At 44.9% G+C, this 22,665-nt stretch overlaps 1 protein-coding gene and 1 long non-coding RNA gene across 4 annotated transcripts; one reads left to right on the top strand and one right to left on the bottom strand.

Moving 5' to 3' along the window:
- Positions 1-13,510: 13,510 nt before the first annotated feature.
- Positions 13,511-18,755, bottom strand: LOC146756916 (uncharacterized). The gene is made up of 4 exons (XR_014937193.1): positions 18,571-18,755; positions 15,568-15,709; positions 15,082-15,285; positions 13,511-13,782 (listed from the first exon to the last, which is right to left on the bottom strand). It is a non-coding gene; the product is annotated as an uncharacterized LOC146756916 (long non-coding RNA).
- Positions 18,592-22,112, top strand: LOC146756915 (uncharacterized). 3 transcript variants are annotated; one of them, XM_085523883.1, is made up of 6 exons: positions 18,592-18,800; positions 18,982-19,024; positions 20,342-20,606; positions 21,304-21,386; positions 21,479-21,550; positions 21,913-22,112. In XM_085523883.1, the coding sequence occupies exons 3-6, from the start codon at positions 20,388-20,390 to the stop codon at positions 22,034-22,036; spliced, it is 498 nt and encodes a 165-aa protein (XP_085380009.1). In that variant the 5' UTR covers positions 18,592-18,800; positions 18,982-19,024; positions 20,342-20,387; the 3' UTR covers positions 22,037-22,112. The 3 variants fall into 3 exon arrangements, with proteins under 3 accessions (XP_085380009.1, XP_085380008.1, XP_085380007.1); XM_085523882.1 differs by having other exon boundaries at positions 18,698-19,024; XM_085523881.1 differs by lacking the exons at positions 18,592-18,800; positions 18,982-19,024 and adding an exon at positions 19,527-20,186.
- Positions 22,113-22,665: the final 553 nt, after the last annotated feature.

The following is a 22,665-nucleotide window of genomic DNA, read 5'->3' as shown; positions in this document are numbered from 1 at the left end:
GGAAACAAACCGATGACAAGAGACATGAAGCGCATCCCAGATTCTTCTGTGAGTGTTCTCCTGGCGACTGCTGTAGTTGAGCGGAAAGCAGAGGTCACTGGGGACAGTAATTGGATGCAAAATGGGAAAGGTGTTATCAGCATCGTGTCGGGTTTGGAAGTGACATATGAAGCAAAGGAGAACTGCACCAGTCCTCCCAGAATCAAAAGCGACTGATATTCCACAATATTTCTGCTGCACTACGTGGTGCAAGTTGTGCAGGTAATGCTTATTCACACAATAAACGAAGACCTCCCCGAGTCGCCTACAATCCATAGGCCACACATCCTCCACCTGTAGGGTTTGGCTCCAAACAGATGCAAAACTGCACCCATAGCACTAATTAAAGGCACTGCCTCTACACAGTTAAGGCAAACAGAGGCAGCAGAATGACGGCTTATTGCCTGCCCTAGCTGCAGTTAAGGAAACTGAAGAGTGATACACGAGGAATGGGAAAGGGGAGTTCTATTGGAGGCCTGAGTGGTGAAGGAAGTTGAGGACATACAACAAGGACAGCCTGTGCCAACTGGGGGATCTTTTGATTGACTGCAAGCACGCCTAAAGGGACGGCTACCCAGGAAAGAGATGCAGAAATACTGTTAGAAAATGGTATGGCCATCCAACCATCCAGCAGGAGGTGCAGAAAAGCACCTGGTTCATGGAAGAACACCGTGAATGCAGCCCCCAACACTCAAACACAGCCAGCCTGCTGGAGCACCACCTCCACAGATCCGTGAGGGAACACCTGGTGGCAAATGGATTAAATCCTCTGGCAGATGTCCATACATCCTCTCAGGAGTGGAAGTAGCCCTGGGCATGCTGAAATCAAGCAAGCCCTCAGAAAAGGGTTGGGAAAAGTACTCTGTAAAGGTGACTGATGTAGTTCTCAAAACCACCTACTGCTGATGTTACCTAAAAGTGGTGATGGCTCACATTCCTCGGGTAAGGAAGTGCAAAACGGCGAGGAGTCAACTGGATGGTTCACACTTCTCAAATAAATAGGATGGCTTACTTAAACACAACAATAAATCAACAAAACATCCAACCACATGGAGATTATTTTTCCATCTCCTGAGAAGAGAGAGTATGTGACAGCACTGCAGCCAAACCAGCCTGTGACGGTCACAGCCACCACCAGCCGATGCTGTGCTGGGAATTTTAACTGAACCGTGAAGGCAACTTATCGAATAGCAGCAGTGCTAAACAGAACAATTAAGGCAATAAACAACCACGTGGTTACAACAGCCTTGTTAAGCAGTTGTTAGAGCACTCCAGGACACCTGCATGATATCAATAAATTCATTCCTCCCTCCCTCTTCAGCCGAGCACGCAGACTGCGCTCACTGCCAGGGGACGGTCTCAGCAGCGCGTGCCCTTTGCAGAAGGCACCTGGGCTGTGCTTTACTGACCTGCTGCTGCTCGGCCGTGTTCTCAACGCGTGCTCCAGTCAGCCCACAGGCTGCCAGCTTCTCATCGTCTGTTCCAGAGCCCAGTGCCGGACCTGCTGCAGATGCTGAACGTGCTCAGGGCCCGCAGCTGTGTGCTCAAGGCATCTGCAGCTGCCGGGACAGCCTGAACAAAAGCCTTGCCAGGGCTTTGCACAACCCCAGCTGAGCCATCAGGCAAGCGCTCAGCAAACAAAAGGTAACGCCATTTCAAGGGTCGCCAGAGGCACGTGTTGCCCGCAGGGTCCCCAAAGAGAAGCTGGGGGCTGCCGGGGAGAAGGAGCAGGGCGAGTGCAAATTTCCACTTGGAGGCTTCACATTAAGACACTCCAAAGGAGGCATCGGGGGGTTTAAAGCTTCCGTCAATCCACACGTGCACAGCTGCAGAGCGAGGCCGTCTCGTGTCTCCCGTGGCCCAGAGGAAGAACTGCAGCCCCAGCTGCGCTGTGTTACAGAGATCCAACTGGGCAGCAGAGCACGCTGACCTCCTCTGCTCCCTTCCTCACTGTCCCAGCTCCCAGCCCGTTCCCGTGCCCCTCGGAGCCCAGCCCGGGCTGCATGAACTGCCGCCCTGGTTGCAGCCCGTCTGGGCCAGCAAACCTGCTGCGCTGAGCGGGAGCTGGAGCCGGGACCAGGGTCCCGCCTGGGGTACGGCAGTGCGGGTTCCGCCCCGTCCGGGGCCGCTCCCCGCTCCTCTCCCGGTGCTGCTGGCAGGGGGCAGGAAGCGTGCGCTCCTCTGCACGAGCCACGAAGGGCACCTACCTTGGGTGCGGAGCAGACTGCTCCCAGCTCTGGTGCAGGTAGCCGGGCTCCTCGGAGTCGCGTAGAGCAGAGGACGCCGAGTGCCCTCAGCCCGGAGCTGGCCGCAGGACGGCCTTGGTGCACCTCCTGCCACCGCGGTGCTGCCCGGATGGCTTCCAGCCAGGCTCTCGCCTCTTCCGCACAGGCTCAGGAAGGCAGGAATTCCCACAACGATCACGCCCAGAGCTCGTTTTCATGGCACATCTGCCCCCGGGGGATGGCGATGGGAAGGGGTGCGGGGGAGGAGGGAGGGGGGAATGGGGGCTGTGTTTTGTTACGCTAATGAAGCATCGCTTTCTGCCGGCTCTCTTTGCTTCCTTCGGTGGGGACATTCGCACACCCTTGTCATCAGGCATCCCTCCCTTGCTGTCCTGGCGTTCCTTTCACTCCTCTCCCCCACGAGTATGTCCCAGCAAGAGGCAGTCTCCGGTACAGCACCAGAGGACATTGTGTGTTGAACAGAACTCTTGCAATGGAACCGAGCTGTGGCTAGGAGCTTTACCCAGAAGCTGCTGTAAGAATACGACTTTCCCCAGATCCTTGTCTAAGGGTCCTAATAAGTCTTCTGTGCAGCGATACCTTGCGGTTCTGTGTGGGTTTGTGGTCCGTATGGCTGGCCATACCTACCCTTGAGTTGCACCGGGCAGTGTACTTGGGAGTGACCTCACTGGAAGAAAAGCAGTGTGCAAACTGCAGTGGGAAATTGCATTTAGGAAAGCAGGATATTGAGGTTCGTTTTCTGGTGGATATGGGTGCTTCTTACTACCCATAGATGGTTTTGTAACAGTGTAGATGCTACTGCCCAACGGGAAAAGGTTTCCTTTTTTGGATTAATTAAACATAAGCTAAGAAAACAAGCAGGAATACAGAAATTCTTGTACCTGCCGGGTTACTCTGGCAAGAAATTGAATAAAACTGGAGCTAAGAGTGCAACAATATTGACTGATTAAAAACTGTAACTCTGGCTTTAACACAAACTGGGCAAAACATTGTTGTACCCCCAGGAGTTACAGCAGTCTCAAATATGATACACTTAGTGGTGTGGGCATCAGGGCCAAAAATGAAGCCCTAAATAGAAGTTAAAAGCAAGAGCTTGCCTAGTCAGGGTAAAGCGGTGCCCTTTGAGGGTATGGGACTGTAGGAGGATAAAAGAAATAATAGGTAACTTTTTGGAGTTTGGATTCCAATTTTGATAGCAAGTGCTGTAGTTTGGTACAAGACTTGAGGGCAAGTACTAGAATAGTTGAATGGATACACTCAGTGGTGGCAAATCCATGCACTTTATTAACCAAGTTAAGGAACGAAAAGATGGAGTTTACCTTCTGGATTTGAGGGATGTCTCTTCTGCCTGGTTTGGCCAAAGGAAGCCCAAGGTTATTTGCCTTTGAATAGGAAAGCCCTGATATGGGGAGAAGAGTCTCAGTTAACCTGGACAGTGTTACCCAGGGTTGTGAGAACAGCTGAATGATGGTCAACTCATGAGCCTGAGATCTGGGATCCTCCATTCTAGGGTGGAACTTTACTGCAGCACGTGGCTGCCACAGCAACAAAAGGACTGTGTACAATAGACTGAGAGTTTGCTGAGTTTCTTGGTTTACAGAAAGCACAAATAACTCAACAGGAAGTGACATATTTGGGAAATGAGATTACAGCTGGACTTTGAACCTTAAGGACTGCCAGGAAAAAAGTCATCTGCCAAACCCCTGAGCTGCAAATTGCCAAGGAAGTGAGTAAGGGATGGCCAGGGTGCCTGAGGGCGGTGGCTGCACTGGTACTTGTGGGAATACAAGAAAAGCTGTTCAGAGCAGCAGCTGTGGAGCAAGATAAACAGCATGAGAACCAAGGACACCTCTGCAAGGAGAAGAAGGGTCTCAGAGCTCTGATTGGACACGTGCCTGCATGGACAGTTGAAAAGGGTTCTGTAGAATGCTCTGTTGACATGTAAAGGTGGTTGGGAAAGTTGTAAGGGCGGACGGGAAAGTTAGAAAATAACAACTTGTGAAGGTCTATAAGGGATGTGAGAACTTGTAATAATGATTTGGGTCGTTCACATCTGAGTCCGTGCCTCAAACGCTGCAAACGTGGTGGTGATAGGTTGATGGTTGGACTTGTTCTTAGAGGTATTTCCAACCATAATGATTTTTTTATTCTATGAGGGTTAAGGACTCCAGGACAGTATCAGTGAATACTTCATTCATAGCTTGAAAGCTGAAGCTTGAAGCTGCTGAGGTTGAATGAGGAAGAGTATGTCCTTTGATGTGGTTGAAAACTGATCTTGAACAGACTTTCTCAACAGGATACTCTTTGGTTGGGACAAATACAGAGGAGTGTATTTGTGATTTTTCTTGCACAGGGTCAGTGATCACTGTCTGCACAACAGTTTTAGGAAACAAGAAAAGAGAAAAAAAAAAACAACTGCACGGGACCTAAGTAAAATGAATTCTTAATGACTGACTGTGCTAGTGAAACATATTGAGTAGCTTGAAGCTTAAGACAAAGGAGTTAATTGCTTTGTTGTATGTGACTATATGAAGGGTTGCTGTAAAGAAGAATAGTAAACTTGTTATATGGTAAACAGGCTATGAACTAGTGGTTGTATCAGTTAGGAAGATTCATGTTAGTTACTGCCTTTGAGTAGTAAAGCTTGCAGAGCTTGGGAAGAATAGGTTGGAAAAGCTACAGAATTTTCATCAGTAACAGCTTAGACATATATTGGGGTTAGTCTAGTTATGGATTTTATTTCTGTAAGACATGAGGGACGGGCAAAATGACTTGTTCCTAGTCCCTCCCAGTGCTGTTATTCTGTGCTGCTTGTGTGTTTTCAGAAATCTATGTATTACTTACTATTGTGCCTTTGTTCTTTAGTTGTCATTAGTTGTGGCAAGGGTGACAGCCCTTTCTTCACTCTGTTTCCCTACTGTAGAATTAGGAAATTTACAAAGAGGAAAAACGTGAATAGTCAGGAATATTTTGGAAAGTGTTTCCACTGTTAAACACTTCAGAATTTCTCAGAAATTCTGCTTCCCAGCTGTAAAGAAAAGGCTTGTGCATAATTTCAAAGGGTTGAGAATACTTAATCCTGAAATTGTTTATTGGTTTTTTACTCTGTTTTGGCCTTGTACTTTGTCTCCAGTAGTATGTAGTTGGCACTCAGAAGTAATTTGATTCAGCTTGTCCTTCTGCACTGTTTGCTTTCTGTTCCGTTGTGCTGCTTTGCCTGTGGAGTCCTCTAGTCTGAGATCTGTTGTCTCACCTTGCCTGAATTCTGCCTCAACTGAATAGACATAGATTCAAAACCTGTGTTGCATTATTTTCTGGTTTCAGAAGTGTCCAGTCTTTTACTAGACAGACTTTCCTGGTTTTGAGTAACTTGCAAAACTGATAGTATTCCTGCCTGCTTCCCGAAAGTCTCTGTTTTTCAGACAAGGTTATGTTAACAAATCCATGAAACCCCAATAGAAATTCTGGACTCTTTGCTGTGTGTCTACTTGCATCTTCTGCTTTCTGCCCTTGTCTTTGTGATGTCTTCGTTTTGCACATCCTCTTTATTTGTCTTACTTGAGTAAATGAATCCATCTGTCACAATCTTCTCACCTGGATGTCTGAAAGTTCTCTTCCCAGCAGGGGATTTATTTCACTGTTTACCTCTTAACTTTTGTCCTTCCATTTCCTTCTCTGTTCCTTTGGTTTTATTTGCTGCAACGCTTCCTCCTCTTTATTTTCTGGAGTACTTCTAATCTCTTAACATGAACTGTGTGTTCCTGTACTTCAGGTTCTCTTCAAAGATTTTTTCCATATCTCTTCTTTGATTTTGATTAATGTTAACTGTTGAGATTTTTCTGGATGTATTCCCAAGACTCAGTCTGAGGTTTAAAATCCATCCAGTAGTACTACTGAATTCAAGTCTGCAATTCAGAATTGCATCGTTTGTAGAGCAGGGCCTTTTTAGAATTGAATTCAGTGGGATGTGAACAGAAGACTCAGGGCAGCAGGGTCTGTTTTAGTTGGATAAGGCTTTTGGTTAACTCTTCTCATTCCTGTAGATATGGATTTATCTTGTTTCATCTACATGCAAAACTTTGTAGTGTAATCAGTTACATAAAAATACATTCTCTTCTCTTCCTGTGTTTCTAGTTCTGTCTTAGTAATTTTCTTGAAATGTGTTAGCACAGTCCTGCTTCATGTAGTTCCTGTCCTTGTTTTTCTGTTCCTCCTGCTTTCCCTAGTCCTGTTCTGATAACCTCAGAAGTACTCTCTGTTCTTCTTAATTTCTTCATGCCTAAATAGAATTGTCTCCTCAACACCAAATCTGAAATGTTTTTGTGTTATCTTAGCAGCCCAAAAGTAAATACCAGGTTAGTTTTTATGAGAATTTCCTTTTCAACGTCAGAATCTGAGCTTGGTTTACCAGAAGAGCTCAGGAAAACTAATGTTTATTAAAAATCAGTGTATTCTGTAACTCCACCACGTTCGGCATAGTGCAGTTTAGGTTCAATGGAATACAGTATTCTCCTGAAGCTTTGAGATGTTTGTCTTTTTGATTAATGGAAATGGTGGAAAGCATTGTACTTGAATTGCAGGTGTTGTGCTTCTTCCAATGATTATGAAAATCAGCTGTATTGTCTGGTGCCTTGGGAAAAATACAGCAGGAATTGAAAAGTCCTGCCAGGTTTCGTGCTTTTGTTTTGCATGTGGTAGTATTGAGCTATTAAGAAAGACTTCAAATGTTGTGCGGTACAGCTCGTATTTCCTATCTGCTTAAAGGGAGAAGCAAAGTCTTTGATACTGCTACAGCTGTTGGATGTGAAGCTTTAATTAAAAAGTTCTTTGCTTTGTTTGGTAGCAATAGCTAAATATCCTGTTGAAGGAAATGTAACTTTTTTTAATCAGGGGTGATTAAATTCTTATGATCACGTTAGCAGATGTTTTGGGACAGATCTTAAACGAAAGTTTTAACAGTCATATCTGTTTCCATTGCTTACATGTCCATTACCAGTAGTTGTGGGTCTGTTTAACATGTTTTTCTTTGCTCTGTGTAATTATTATTTTTTCAACAAAATAACAGTACTTTGTGCTTTTACTGTGCATTCTGCTATTATCTTATTGTAAAACATGGGACCCCATTGTAATATATCTATGAGGGCTGCTCTGAAAGTAATGCCTCCTATTTTATTATGTCAGCCCATGACATCAGAGGCAGATGTTAGTGAGATGGCAGTAGAGGTTGAACCTCCCGGCCAGTATTCCATTACATTTTATTACTGTGCAATGAAAGCTTTGCTTCTATCATAAGCATGTATCCTTCTCAGTGTCTAGCTTCAGCAGTAGAGGTTTTCACAGAGCTCTGAGAGCAGAGCTACACTTTAAAACTGGTGAGTCTGCCCCATGGGTTGGAAGTGATAAGCTTGGCTTTTGTTTGTAACTTTGAGACAGCTGCTCAAGAGTGGGGTTATTCTCATGTGTGCATTAACAGATAGCTTATTACCTGCTGGTGAAGATTAGTTAAGCATCCATAAATGTTGACGGTTTTTGTCATCACCAGGCATAATGTTAGGATTTAAATGCATTCCCAAAGTGGAAAATGCTCATGAAGATTTCTGTTTGATTGTTTTCACAGTTGTGGGTTATACTGCTTTCTTTTAATGTGCTTGCTATGACAAATATAAAGCCTGTTCTTTTCAGCCTTTAGTTTACTAGCTATTAACAACAGAATATTTACAGTGAAAAAGATCTAAGGGGATAAACACATTATATTTTAGCACCTCAACATTTGCAAAAAATAAATGGACAAAACCACCTCCCTTCCCACTACAGCACTTATCTGGCAGAACTGGTTGGATTGCTTCTGTTCTCTTAGCTCTTGGGGCTGTTGTTTTGCCACTCATAGAACTGCTTCCCATGAGTTTATGTTGTGTTTGCACTGGAGGGGTTGAGAAGCAGCTGAAACTGTCAGCTTCATTCTTGTCCTGCATCCCACTGAATGTGAGCTGTGTATGAACTCAATAAGCAAATACAATTTTTGGTATTGCATTAAGTATATTCCTGTGCTGTGCTCTGGTGGTATGTAACTGTTCAGGCTTTGACATTATTAATGGAAGCATGCCTGACTTCAGCATGTGCAAGGCTTAATCATGAGCATCTAACCCATCTTTTAACAATGAGGCAGAGTTCAAGTAGATTTGCAGGTGATCAGTTGTGCAAGACAAAACTGAATTCCTTCTTTGATAGAACAACCAATTCCTTTTTTCCTCCAGACAAAGAGAAGAGATGTAGTCCCATATGTCATACTTCACTTGTGCTCTTGAGGCTGTGCCAGACAGTAAACAGCTAATTCATGTAAAAGAGATGATCGTTGCGAGAGTTGGTGTTTACTGAAGGAAACAACTGCTTGTGGTTCTTTTTTTTATTTAGGGCAACCACCTCAAAAGCCATAAGCAACAACAAAAATTCCTGCAGGAGTGATTGGAACGAGAAATGTTGGCAATAAGGGGATTTTCCAAGGGCTCAAATTGAGGGCTAGTCTTGCACTGTTTGCAGTAATGACCTTGGCACCACAAACTCGTTGGGATTTTCTTATGAGAATTTGTGGTGTGTTGTCAGTAGGTGACAACTGAGGAAACGCATGTGCAGCAGAACACATGCGTTTGGGACATGGTACAGATACAGAAAAACCAGTGAGACTGGGCATGTCAAGGCCAATAACAACCCTCCTGGGAGACAGTAGAAATCCTTACTGTTGCAGCATGAATAACTGGAGAGAAATGAACATGAGAGTGGAAGATGTATAGGGAAAGATATTCTGTGGAGAATAAGCTGCAATTAAGGCATTGTACAAAGTTCTTCCAGCTGGAATATTACTTGCAGTTCTGGCTACTATATTCAAGAAACATTGATTGAAGCTGCTTGGAATTCAATGAAGGGAATATTATGGGAATAAAGAGCCTGTTATGAAAGGACAGTAGAGAAATTTTTCAGTCTGTGGATAAGATCTAATGGCTGGATAAAATAAATGTAAATGAATGGAAAAGCTCTTGCCTCTTAAGGTGGGATCCTGGAAGAGCCTCTGTGGTCATTTGTCCAGTGTGTTTTCCCCCAACTCTTTCTGTACAGGGAGTGATATTGTTTAAACCTACCTTTATAAATGAATCAGTTGGGTATCTTACATGAGTTATTGCCTTTGTTTATAAACAGTATTGGACAGTATTGATTTATGTAATTGGAAATGAAAGATCATCGTTATGAAGATTTTGTTTGGGACCTGAGCAAGGTCAGTTGAGCTCCCAACACGCTGTGGAAGAAAACTTGTTTTTATTCTTGTGAATTATTTTTTTAATCTCTAATGTCGTTCTGGGAACACTGTTACATCCCTAAAAGGCAGCAGCATATTTAAATTATCCCAGTAATGAATAATAATATACAGTAAGGAATAATAATAGTTTCATTATAAGTGTTAAAATTTTCACTGATAGTTTAAAAAAAGGAAATGCTATTTGTCAGATGTCAAAAACAGGATAATTTACCAAATGCAGAAATTTAGGATTTAGTGAAATTAATTCAGGTGTAAGAATATTGGTGGCCTGTATTTGACTCCTGCATAGTTTGCAAGGTTCTTGCACATAAAACCTAGTTTTGTGGTATTTTTGCTTCTAATTCTACCCTCTTGTTAGCAATTTGTGGGTCAGGCTGGGTCACATCACACTTCATTTCAGTTTTCAGTTTCTTCTTACTTCATCTACTTTTATTCCTCCATCATACAGGTAGTTAGGGCAGTCGATATATGAATCATTGTGGAGATGACTGTTCCTGTAACATTTGAAAGAAAAAATTGTTTTTTGATCAAGCGTTCCCAGTAAAAGATAAATAATTCTATGTGAACCAAAAAACTCTGAGTAACTAGTGAAATAAGTTGACCTTTTTCTTTGCAGTTTTGCAGGTAGGAAGACAAACCTGATGAGCTGAATGAGTTTTCTGTTTAGCTGCTGTGTCTGAAATAAAACTAGTTCATAGACTGCATGCAATTTCAGTTATTCATTGGTGGGGTATTTCTTGTTTTGCTTGTAGTTGCCTTGTGGTCACCGGTGTGAAGAGATTTGCCATTCAGGTGATTGTCCTCTGAACTGCAGCCAGAAGGTTAAACTCAAGTGTCCTTGTAAGCGACTGAAAAAGGTAAGTTTTGGAGTTGCAGTTCTGAGAGTGACACATTTTCTTTGTATGTTCCTAGGCTTGTGTACATGGATTGTCTCTGGTCAAGACTGGAATAGAATCAGTTACTTGAGCAGAGCAGCAACAGCAGCTGAAAGTCTGGGTGGAACAATCAAAATATTCACTAAGGAAAATAAAATTCATTGTAGAAAATGTTAGCTCCCAGATTTGCAATACCTTTATCTTCAAGCACACTTCAATTTTTGTAGTTCCATTAGGAAAATAATCAGATGATCTGGAGTGATTTAAGAAGTCAAAGCACATTTTCCTCATTAGGAACTGAGAAGTTTATGATTACATAGATTGGAACAGTCACAGATGTTTTGAATTCCTAATTGATGGTTGTCTGAGGCCCTTAACGCAAACAGAGGCATCAGCATCCTTAGCTTTCAGCAGAGATAAAGGACAAAGCTTATAGCTATCAAGTATGATGAGGGGAAAACCAGAGGCTGCTGTGACCTCTTGACAAGTGTTAACTTAATGAAAAATTCACTATCTGGCTTGAACAAAGAATGCTTAAATCATTTTCAAGACCCGGTTAACTTCTGAGCTTTCCACACAGATGCAGTTTCCCCAGAGTTCTTAGCTTCTCCAAGAAATGTCTTCAGAATTCTCAGATCTTGCAGGGCGCATGAAAGGATGGTAATGCCCAGAGTACGTGCTTCAAATTGAGCAGTCTCTGCTTATAAATAACTAGCTTTTCTTTATTTGTAAGTTGAAATGTTGACTTCTGCTGAGGATAAATTATTTGGTTGTGACTAAGTGCTCTTACTAATTTCAGTTTTTCTTACTCTACTGTGTTCAGTAAAATCAATAATATCATTGGTTGCGTGTATACTTCTGCTTCTTGTTCCTTAAGATATAGGTTTACAGTTGGACTTGATGATCTTTGAGTGCAGCGACTCGGCACGGACTCAGGTGTGAACGATCCAAATCGTTTATTACAAGTTCTCACATCCCTTATATACCTTCACAAGTTGTTATTTTCTAACTTTCCCATCCGCCCTTACAACTTTCCCAAACATCTTACATGTCAACAAAGCATTCTACAAAACACTTTTCAACTGTCCATGCAGGCACATAACCAATCAGAGCTGTGAGACTCTTCTTCTCCTTGCAGAGGTGTCCTTGGTTCCCATGCTGTTTATCTTGCTCCACAGCTGCTGCTCTGAACAGCTTTTCTTGTATTCCCACATTTGAGGTCTTGTTTCTTATGCCAGACTTAATTGAATAAGGAAGATGGGTATTTCCATGATAGCTCTGTTACATCTAGTTGTTGCTGTCCCTAATTTTCATACTGTTTTTGGAATACTGAAATGTGTCATCATCTTCTGCTGAGTTCTGACGCTGTATAGCTATTTCAGACCAGTTCAGATTTTATTGTCCCAGATTTCCGGGATGTCTTCAGTGATTATGTGGATGTCCAACTGAAATGTGGTAGCAAGAAGCAATGAAATTAATGTTTAGGATGCTCACTTTTCACTTTTACAGTGGCCTGAAATGGAACATTCCAGATCTGCTATTCTGAAAGTTTTATGGTCCTTAAATATGATGACGGTTACTTTTTTTCCCCCCCTCAATCTTGTAAATTTGATTTTAATAAGGTGGAAAGGTTGTTATGAGTTAATTATATAATTAATAAAAATTAATTCTTATATGATGACAGCCCACTTATTTAAATAGCCACGAAGTGATACTTCTGATTCCTAGTGAAATGGTGTTTCCCTTCAGAAAGAGAAGAAAACACTATCCCCACCTTAAATATCATCTCACTGTTTCCAGGTCAAGCCCCCAATCCATGCTCTCTTTTGTACAGAGAGCTACAGTGTAGAGGGTAAATGATGGTAGAACCAATAAGCCACTGATAATTGGACTGTGTATTAGTTGCAGCTAATCTGACTGCAGAAATATGACTCGTTTCTGTAGTGTGAAAGATGATGTCTTTTAACGTTTGCTTTATGCATCTGCCCTTGCCTGAGACCGTAATTAGGGTATCTTTGATTCCAGAAGATCCTTATGCATATTTGCTTGGAGCTGCATACTTACAGCAGATAGTGTACTTCTTTCTTAGCTTGGATAGGATAGTGTACCTGTATATTTAGTCTTTTGTGCCTGCAGCCTGCGATCTTGAAGATAAGGAGAAACAGAATTGAGTACCTAATATTTGCAGTTGAATTCTCCTCTACCAGTCTTCTGTCTGTGTATACTACTGGTGAAGTTGGGAGTTGACAGGACACGTATTCCAAGCTGCTCTGTAAATATGCCTCATCTGAACCATCACAATTAATATCAAATGTAGGTGCTCATAATTTGAGTGCAAAACAGGAGGATTTTTTCTTCCTTTTCTGGTGTTGAAGTTAACTGTTGCATCATGAGGCTATGCATGTAAACATGCAAGGTCGTATAAACCACTTGAATTTGTAACCCACAACTTGTAGTGGACCATATTCTTAACCATCTAGGCAGGTGGTTTATCTTAGCATGCTGGAATTGCTCTGAAGAAGTTAGTTTTTGGATTTTGCTGTATGCTATGAAAATTGTTCTGCATATTGTCAGAAAGCATGAAAACCAGAATAGCTTCTGGCTATGTTACTGTGCTTTCCTGACAAAATTCTTCATAGCCTAGTAGTATAGATTATAACTTTCTCTCTGTGCTGGTATTCTGTTTTGGTTTTGTTGGTGGTTTTTTTTGTTTTTTTTCTGTTGTTGTTTGTTTGTTTGTTTGTTTTGGCCTTCAGTGTAAGAGGGAGGAAGGAGAAGGAAGTAGGGGAGATCTTCCCATGACCAGACCTTGCCCTGTAGTTTCAGCCAGTTTAGAGAATTGATACGAAGTTTCAGAAGAGTTACTTATTAGTTACTTTGTATGGTATCTTTTGTAACACTTCACAAGGTTATATTTCTTTTTCTTAAATAAATAAGTGAAAAAAAAAGACATGAAAAATTAAACTGAACCACTTGATTTATTCTTGATTCAGTTTAGCTTATCAGAAAGAAGGAAAATAGAAAAGGATGCTTGAATACAGTTACAGTTTCAAATAATATTTATTTATTAGCTTCATTCTGTAAATATACCGAATAAAATTGTTTTACAATTTTCCCAACAAAATGAACATTATAATTAAATTTTTATATAGGGAAATGAATTACAAACAATTCAATTTATACTTAACAGGAAGTACAGTGCAGCAAGATACGAGAAGGCCAAGTTTCCCTGGAGTGTGATGCGTTATGCAAGGAAATGAAACGGAAGGCGTCTGAGGTGGTGTATCCATTTTAGTAATGTTGTCTTCATTGCCTTGAGAAAAGTTGGAAAAAACAGGCAGATCGTTATTTTTTCAAGACAGTAATAGCAAGAAATGCAGTGTAACTCAGCGTACAGTTTAATTGCACATTTAATTTTTGGACTACTGAATCTGGCTTATTGCTGAGAATTGCACTACTTGTAGATAGTGTCAACTCACTTGATGAAACACTATGTTAAGGTAATGCTCTATTACCTCTTTATTTTTATATAATATATAAATGAAATAGAGATGAAAAGATAGAAAGAGAATTGTAAAGAGCTTTGTTTGGAAATGCTTGTGGCTTCTGTTACAAGACTGGAGGGAGGGGAAACACATCAGGAAAGGGCTTTCCCTTTCAAAAGACTTTTAAAAAGACTGTTACAGCACATAAAAATTAGGATATTTATCTTCACTTAGGGGAAATGTTCAGCAAAACACAGAATGAAGAAAACCCAGTGCAAACAAGTACAACCATAAATGTAAACTCATTTCTAGGCTCTCAGGATGGGAACATGACAGAATCACTGCAAAAATTGGAAGCTGGCTCCAGAACAAGACTTGCAGTCTTTTGTAACCAAGCACTGATTAACAGTGAGTGCCAAGGAAGGATATACATTACTTTGAAAACCAGGAATAATTTAACTATTCAGGTTGTCAGTACAGAGAGAGCCTAAGTGACCTCTTGAATTCCTTTCCAACTATTTCCCCCTTAAGATTCCAAGTTGTATTTGATACTGCGAGGTCAGGCACTGTGCCCTGACTCCCAGCTGACCAGCTGCACCAGTTTGTGTAGGTTGAAGACAGAGGAAATGGACACTGAGGTGCTCCAGGCAATGCTGACCCACAAGCACATGTCCAATCCCTGGGACATTTGTATTCTCTGTCCTTCCTGCTTGGCCTTCATCTCCCTCCATAGCCATTTAAAGCATTTTAAGAATGCAACTCATGTCTTAGAGGCAGTCCCTTATTAAAACAATACCTAGTTTTATTGTTCACACAGGTTTGTAAAGTCTGAGAAAAAAAAAAAAAAAAAGAAAAATAAAAAAAAAAAAGAAGAAGAAAATAAAAAGAAATTAAGAAAAGGAGAACCAAGATGGGTATTAAAGGGAACATTAGCTCATCTTCTAACACCCTACTTAGTGCTGTTTGAGATCGCTAAATTCTGAATGGCTTTCTTAATGCCCCTAATAATCAAGATGTGCTAGACTCTCACACACCCACCACCACAGCTGACTGGCTCTGGCATAACTCCAGCTCTTTGATTAAAACCTGGCACTAGAAGAATCCACAGGTTAACCCCATCCACTTGCCTGGGGCTGGATCTTCCATCCCCTTCATGGAGTGAGAAGGTGGGAGGTCTCTGCAGCTGGAAGAAAGATGGATGTGGTGTGGCAGAACTTTGAAAAAGCACTTGATGGCTGCTTGGCAAACATTTTCTCCCTGGTGGTACTGGTAGCAGGTTCTTAGTGCTGTAGGTCTCAGGGTGTTTCACTGTGCAGATGACACTATTTCCTCTTCAGAGATGGGCAAAAGAGGGGGAAAAAATGTCCTGATGAAGGCAAACTCCACTGAAAGCTCACAGGTGCCAGCTCAGCAGTCTATTCATCAAGCTGCCCTGCCTTTAGCGTTATCACAGCAAAGATTGAAAAACAATTGCATGCAGCATCTCAGCCATCTGTAGTCCATTCCAGCCTCTGGGACATATACTGCCTTGGGAACAGCCCTTTTCACACTGACAAAGTGGTAAGTCCCATACCATCTTCTATCCCTTTCCACGCTCAGCTGCTTGTACTCACTGTTTACTTGTTTCTCCTTCAGGAAGAGGCAGCTGGTAGCAAGAAACGCAGGAATCCTGCAACTCCTCCATCCCTCGCAGCCAGCTCTCAGGGATGCCCAGCACTGGGGGTCTGCTGGACAGCAAAGGAGGGTTCACAGCTCCTGGATGTGGCAGCAGGACACCGGGGTTCAGTTCTGATTCTGCTATATATCAGACACCTTGAGCTATCCTTAGCTCCACTGGCCATGAAATGAGAGACAAGCAGAACTAATCTCCCATACACACAAAGGAAACACTTTCATCCATTAATCTGGCCATACAACTAGGAGAATCTCAGGGCAGGCACTAATTGTAGTTTTTCCAGTTTTGTTTTTCATGCACCAACAATAAACAGCCTGATTGTTTCATTATCTGCAAACTTAATGCACTGCACAATTTCAAATCCTTGCCATTGCAGAGAGAGTACTCTCACCATCTCTCAGCACAGAGGATTTTTTTGGCTAGAGCTTAAGTTAGATTGCTGTTGCATAATCAGTGTTTCACTAGGGCAAGCTGCCAGGTCAGGGAACATGTAAATCCCTATAATATCTGTCCTGGTAGAAATCCTACTGATCTAATCCAGAGAGATCCCAGCTCTACATCAGTGGCCCCTACCAGATGCAAGCACAGATAGACACATCACAGCCTCCTGCATTCTAGGGACAGTCATTGCTATGAGATTTTAATCAGATCCTCCTGGACCAGCTCCCTCCATTGCCACACCCAGGGCCAGGCTGATCAGGGGCTCATCCAAGATTCATTAACTCTGGTTCCCCACGTTTTTATAATGAGCTTGTGGTGCCATCCATTCTTTTCTGCCTCCCTCTGCAGTGACCACAGAACCACTCAGCGTACAGTTTAATTGCACATTTAATTTTTGGACTACTGAATCTGGCTTATTGCTGAGAATTGCACTACTTGTAGATAGTGTCAACTCACTTGATGAAACACTGTGTTAAGGTAATGCTCTATTACCTCTTTATTTTTAATGTACATTGGAACTGGAGATTTCCTCTTCAGCCAAGAAGTGCTAATCAATGATAATAAAATCATTACTGCTAGTGAGAGCTATAGAAGCACTTCATTTAGGCCTTACTTTTACTTTGAAGGTTAGCAAAGTGTTATCTTGTGTGTTCCTGTCACACAGTATTAGGTGACTGCCACAATTATAGAGAGCTTTCAGCAACTGCATGTGCTTTTCAGCCCATTGTAAACATGGATGCTCTCCAATAATTTTGTTTGAAGTAAAGAAACTGCTGCATAATCTCACCTAAAGAGACAGAGTATCCACATTGTTTTTCTAGGCCTTTTATGGAAACATGAGGAAGTGGTGCATGAGCTGGTTAAGTTTCTGGCATTTAATTTGCTGTCTTGAATGCTATGTAACAGTTCTGTAGAGTGATCAGTTGTAGTTCCAGGTTCTATTTTTCATAAAACTTTCTGATGGTGAAGCAAATGTAATTGCATTGACAGTTTCCATTACAACAAGAGCAGTAGAACAATATGAGTATGCATTATCCAATATGTCATTTGGTACAAAAGTGGAGATTTCCTTTTGCTCTAGCAGTCAGGGCATATTTAACTACTTGGAATGAAGTGTGTGAGTGTAAATTACATACATATATAAGGATTTACCCGTCAGTGTAGAGTGTGCTGAATTGAGGACTGAGTTACTGAAAGCTTAGAGTGACTTTATTAAGGAATTTTCCCTGGTATTAATGAATATATATATTTATATTTTCCCCAGGTTTTATATTTGTCATTTGAATTTTCCAGTTAGTCAGAAGTTTAGTTTTATAACATGGTAGCGTCTCTTATGTTCCATGTTTTTCAAACATGAATTGATAGAGGTTTTTCACAGAATGTTTTAGAATCTGAGTAAGCTCACAGCTCACTTGGTGAAGGTTTTGCTTGCTTTTCTGAGAACTGTTCTATAAATTATGGCTCAGTAAGATAATAGTTTTACCTGCTTTTACAACAGTTACTTATCACTTTGTATGTCTGGACAGATAAAAGAGGCAGAAGCCAAAGCTGTTATTGAAGAGGAGAAACGAAGACAACAGGTATCAAACTTAATTCTTCTTCCCCCCCAACCTCGTTGTGTTAATAAATCACTTGACGCACGTGCAGCCCAATCTGTATACTTTGTATAGTGTTTCTCCCAGTTACTGCTTTCAGCTGTTATGTTGTCCTTAGGTATGTGCCATGGGTGATCTACAGTGGTTAAAAGCAAGTATATTTTCTCTTAACAGTTCTCACATCTGTGGGCAAAATGGTAATCATTTGATGTCGCATTAGAATAACTGTATAATGTATACATATATTTAAATACAAAATACTTCTGATTTTTATCCATCATTTTATGATTCCTTAAATTCACAGAATTACTAAGTAGCCTCTGTAAGGTTGAATTACTGAGTGAACCTTCTTACTTACTCCCCTTCGTGAGAGTGAAGAAACCTAAATTGGTCTCTGTCCTTCAAGTTCTGGTGGGAGTGGGAAATTTTTTTGTCATTGCTGGCTCTGGTGAATGTGTGTTGTCAGCACTGTAATCCAAGAAGCTTCTGTGCCAGCTGCGTGGAAATACTATCACTAATCTTGTTTCAGAAATTAACCGTAAGCTTGGTTGCTGGTGACAGCTAACTCAGGTTTATCATCTGGGCGCTGCAGCCTCAATGCACTCCTTCCAACAGGCTTGTATGCCTGTGACAGAGCACAGACCCCCCCGGTTGTACACCCCCCATCGGACCCCCCCCCACATTAGATTCCCCCCCATTGTATCCCCCCCCCATTGAATCCCCCCGCCCTCCATTGGATCCCCCCGTTGTACCCCCCCCCCCTCCCCCACTGAACCCCCCCCATCGGACCCCCACCCCATTATATCCCCCCCATTGGACCCCCCCGGTCTATTCCCCCCCTATTGGACCCCGCCGTTCGATCCCCCCCCATCGGACCCCCCCGGTCCCGGTCCGTCCCCACTCACCGCTTCCTCCTACGGGGCTGCCAACACCTCCGCACTTTACGGCGACGCTGTCGCAAAAGCGCCGCACCCCGCTGCGCTTTACGGCGCGCCGCGAACTGCAACTCCCAGTGTCCCCCGCGCTGCGCCGCGTTACGTCTCTCCGGGGACTGCAACTCCCAGCGTCCCCCGCGCGGCGCAGGCGCAGAGCGCGCGGTGTGAAAAAGGCGGGAAGGCGTTGGGCGGGAGCTGAGGTGAAGCAAAATGGCGGCGGGGCCGGGAAGGGCCTTGGGGCGGGATGGGCGCCATTGGGCCTCGTTATAGCGGGATAACGGTGTTATTCTGGGACGTGGAGTGAGAGAGACCGGGCGGTCAGGGGGGATTTGAGGGGAAATAGTGAGGAAATAATGCTCAATGGGCGTGTGTTCCCCTCAGGTGAGCGGCGCCATGGGCAAAAGGAGGAGCAGCCAGGTGACAGGTAATGACTTAAAATGGCCTCAAAATGGCCAAGAAATGGGCTTAAAATGGTCTCAAAATGTCCTCCAATGGGCCTCCAAGCGGTCTCAAAATGGCCACCAAATGGCCTCCAAGCAGCCGCAAAATGGCCTCAAAATGGCCACCAAATGGTCACAAAATGGTTTCCAAAGGGCCTCAAAATGGCCACAAAATGGCGTCCAAGCAGCTGCTGTTCCTCTTGCAGGTGTTGACCACCATGATGGCCCCAATGTCAAAGTCAGGGCAGGACTGAGGGGAGACAACAAGGGGGGGGACGACTATAGTGGGGACAACAATATGGTGGACAGCAAGGGGGGGGACATCAATGGAGGGGGCACAAATGGAGGGGACACTAATAGAGGGGACACCAATATGGGGGGCAGCAATATGGTGGACAGCAATATGGAGGACACTAATGGGGGGGACACTAATATGGGGGACAGCAAGGGAGGGGACATCAATGGAGGGTATACTAATAGAGGGGACACCAATGAGGGGGGAAACAATGGAGGGGACACCAATATGGCGGACAGCAAGGGGGGGGACATGATTGGATGGGGCACCAATGGGGAGGACAACAATAGAGGGGACACCAAGGGGGGGGACACCAATATGGCAAACACCAATATGGCAGACACCAATATGGTGGACACCAATGGAGGGAACAAAAATGGAGGGGACAGGGACACCAAGGGGAGGGACAGCAAGGGAGGGGACACCAGTATGGTGGACACCAATATGGCAGACACTAATGGAGTGGATACCAAGGGGGAGGACATCAATAGAGGGGACACCAAGGGGGGGGATACTAATATGGGGGGCACCGAGGAAGAGGAAACCAATGGAGGGGGCAGCAATATGGGGGACACCAATGAGGGGGACATCAATGGAGGGGACATCAAGGAGAGGGACAGAAATGGGGGGGACACCAATAGAGGGGGCAGCAATGAGGGGTATGTAAGTGGAGGGGACACTAATATGGGGGACACCAAGGGGGGAGACAGCAATATGGGGGACAGCAATGGGGGAGACATAAATGGGGGGGACACCAATATGGAGGACATCAGTATGGGGGCCATGATTGGAGGCGACGCTCTGGACAATGGCGGAGGGATGGACTCAGTGCATGGAGATGGAACAGAGAGGTAATGGGGGGAAATGGGAGGGTGGGGGGCAGAGGGGGGGCTGGAGGTGGAAATGGGGGCAGAAATGGGGCTTGGGGGTAGGAATGGGGCCTGGGGCCAGCAATGGGTCCTGGTGCCCCCCAGCTGATGGGGTTTGGGGTCTGTTTGGTTCCCAGCCGCTCTGATAACGGAGGCCCAGCAGCCACCCCACAGCTCAGCGTGATGGAGGAGCTCAGCCCCACAGCCCATAGTGACACCGATGGGGGCACAGAATGCATTGAGGCCACCAAGGAGCCATTGGAGGGGGAGTGGGCAGCCAAAGTGGAGCCCACTCGTGGGGCAGAGCATGAAGAGCGCTATGGGGCTGGCACTGTGGGGCTGCCCCACATCTCAGCACCGGAGCACAGTGGGGTGCCAGGGGGGGACACCGAGCTGCTGCAGGTAATGCCAGAGTACTATGAGAACCCATAGGGAACAGCCCCATAGCACCCCACTGCACCCCACATTGTCCCACTTCACCCCATAGAGCTCCAGTTCACCCCAGTTTACCCCCCATTCCACTCTAGATTGCCCCAATTTACCCCAGTTCACCCCAAATCACTCCAACTTACCCCAGTTAACCCCAGTTCTCCGCCATTCACCCCCAAATCACCCAAATTCATCCCAGTCCCCCCCTAAGTCACCCTCAGATCCCCCAATCCTCCCCAATTTCCCCCCATTCACCCCAGTCCCCCCTCAGGTCACTCTCATATCCCCCAGTCCCCCTCAATTTGCCCCCATTCACCCCAAATCATCTCAGTTCCCCCCCCAAGTCACTCTCAGATCCCCCCAGTCCCCCCCAGTTCACCCCATTTCATCCCAGTTCCCCCCAGTTCAGCCCTTGGTGCCCCAGTTCACCCCAGTTCCCCCCCATTCACCCCCAAATCATCCCAAGTCACACCAATTCCCCCCCCAAGTCACTCTTAGATCCCCCCAATCCCCCCCAATTCACCCCCATTCACCCCAGTCCCCCCCCAAGTCACTCTCATATCCCCCAATCCCCCCCCATTCACCCCCATTCACCCCAGTTCATCCCAGTTCCCCCCAGTTCATCCCCTGTTGCCCCAGTTGCCCCCATTTCACCCCATTTCCCCCCCAGCCCCCCACCCCCTCCCAGCCTGCAGCCCCTCTGTGCCCTGTGGACGCCGATGGGGACCCGGCCTCACCCAGCTGCACCCCCAGGTCGGACCCCCCTCCCCCCACCAGAACCCAGAGCTCATTTGGGGCTTAAAAAGCCCCGGATTGGTGCTATTTTCACCCCCTTTGACCCCCAGGAATGAGGTGGCACCACGTGAGGATGCGTCAGCGGTGCTGGGGGGGCTGATCCTCGAGCTGTCCAACCTCAAGTGAGTGCTGGGGGGGGGGTTAGGGTTAGGGTCCCATTGGCACTTATGGGGTCTCACTGTCCCCTATGGGGTCTCACTGTCCCCTGTGTGGTCTCACTGTCCCCTGTGGGGTCTCACTATCCCCTATGGGGTCTCATTGGTCTCTATGGGGTCTCTTGTCCCTGCAGCTGCCGTGTGATGAGCGCCCATCGTGCCCTATAGGGGTCTCACTATCCCCTATGGGGTCTCACTGTCCCTTATGGGGACTCTCATTGCCCCCTATGGGGTCTCATTGGTCTCTGTGGGGTCTCATTGTTCCCTATGGGGTCTCATTGGTCTCTATGGGGTCTCATTATCCCCTATGGGGTCCCATTATCCTACAGCCGCCATGTGATGAGCGCCCATCGTGCCCTGGAGTCGCTGCTGCGGCTGCGTCGTGAGCGGAGCCGGGGGGTGAACAACAGCAGGAGGAGGAGGAGGAGGATGGAGGGGGACGAGCCAGGATGAAGCTGCAGCTGTGAGTGGGGCTTTATTGGGGGAAAAAAGCCCATAATGGTGCAATAAACACACGAGTGTGAGCAGGGCTGGAACAACACAACTACACAATAACACAACAACACAACAGGGAACAGCTGCTGAGCTCTGCTCCTGGTGCAAAGTGGGGGTGTAAAGCTGATGGTGCACAAGTGATGGTGCAAAGTGGTGGTGCACAACTGAAGGTGCAAAGGGATGCTGCAAAGTGATGGTGCACAAGTGATGGTGTACAAATGATGGTACAAAGTAGTGGTGCAAAGTGATGGTGCAAAGGTATGGTGCACAAGTGATGATGCACATCTGAAGGTGTAAAGTGATGGTGTAAAGATGATGGTGCACGAGCGGTGGTGCAAAGCTGATGGTGTACAAATGATGGTGCACAAGTGATAGTGCACTAATGATGGTGCACAGTTGGTGCCCAGCTGCTGCCTTCTGTCCCACGTTGTGCTCAGCACAGCCTGGGGATGACACAGAGTGCGTTATTAGTAATAGTAATTAGTAATTACGGCCTTAATTAACATCATCACCACCACAACTGCCCCGACACACACAGTACAATATGTGGGGGCCAACCCCATAACCCCTATAGCCCATAACCCCTT

The sequence above is a fragment of the Coturnix japonica genome, chromosome 25 (genome assembly GCF_054131305.1).
Source record: "Coturnix japonica strain WE chromosome 25, WE-NBRP24, whole genome shotgun sequence".
NCBI lineage: Eukaryota > Metazoa > Chordata > Aves > Galliformes > Phasianidae > Coturnix > Coturnix japonica.
This window is presented reverse-complemented; position numbering and strand designations above follow the sequence as displayed.

Coding starts and splice junctions, on each gene's coding strand:
- LOC146756915 (XM_085523881.1), top strand. CDS start 19,564: ATGGCGGACAGCAAGGGGGGGGACATGATTGGATGGGGCACCAATGGG. Junction 20,187..20,341: donor CATGGAGATGGAACAGAGAG/GTAATGGGGGGA, acceptor TTTGGTTCCCAG/CCGCTCTGATAACGGAGGCC. Junction 21,551..21,912: donor CTCGAGCTGTCCAACCTCAA/GTGAGTGCTGGG, acceptor ATTATCCTACAG/CCGCCATGTGATGAGCGCCC.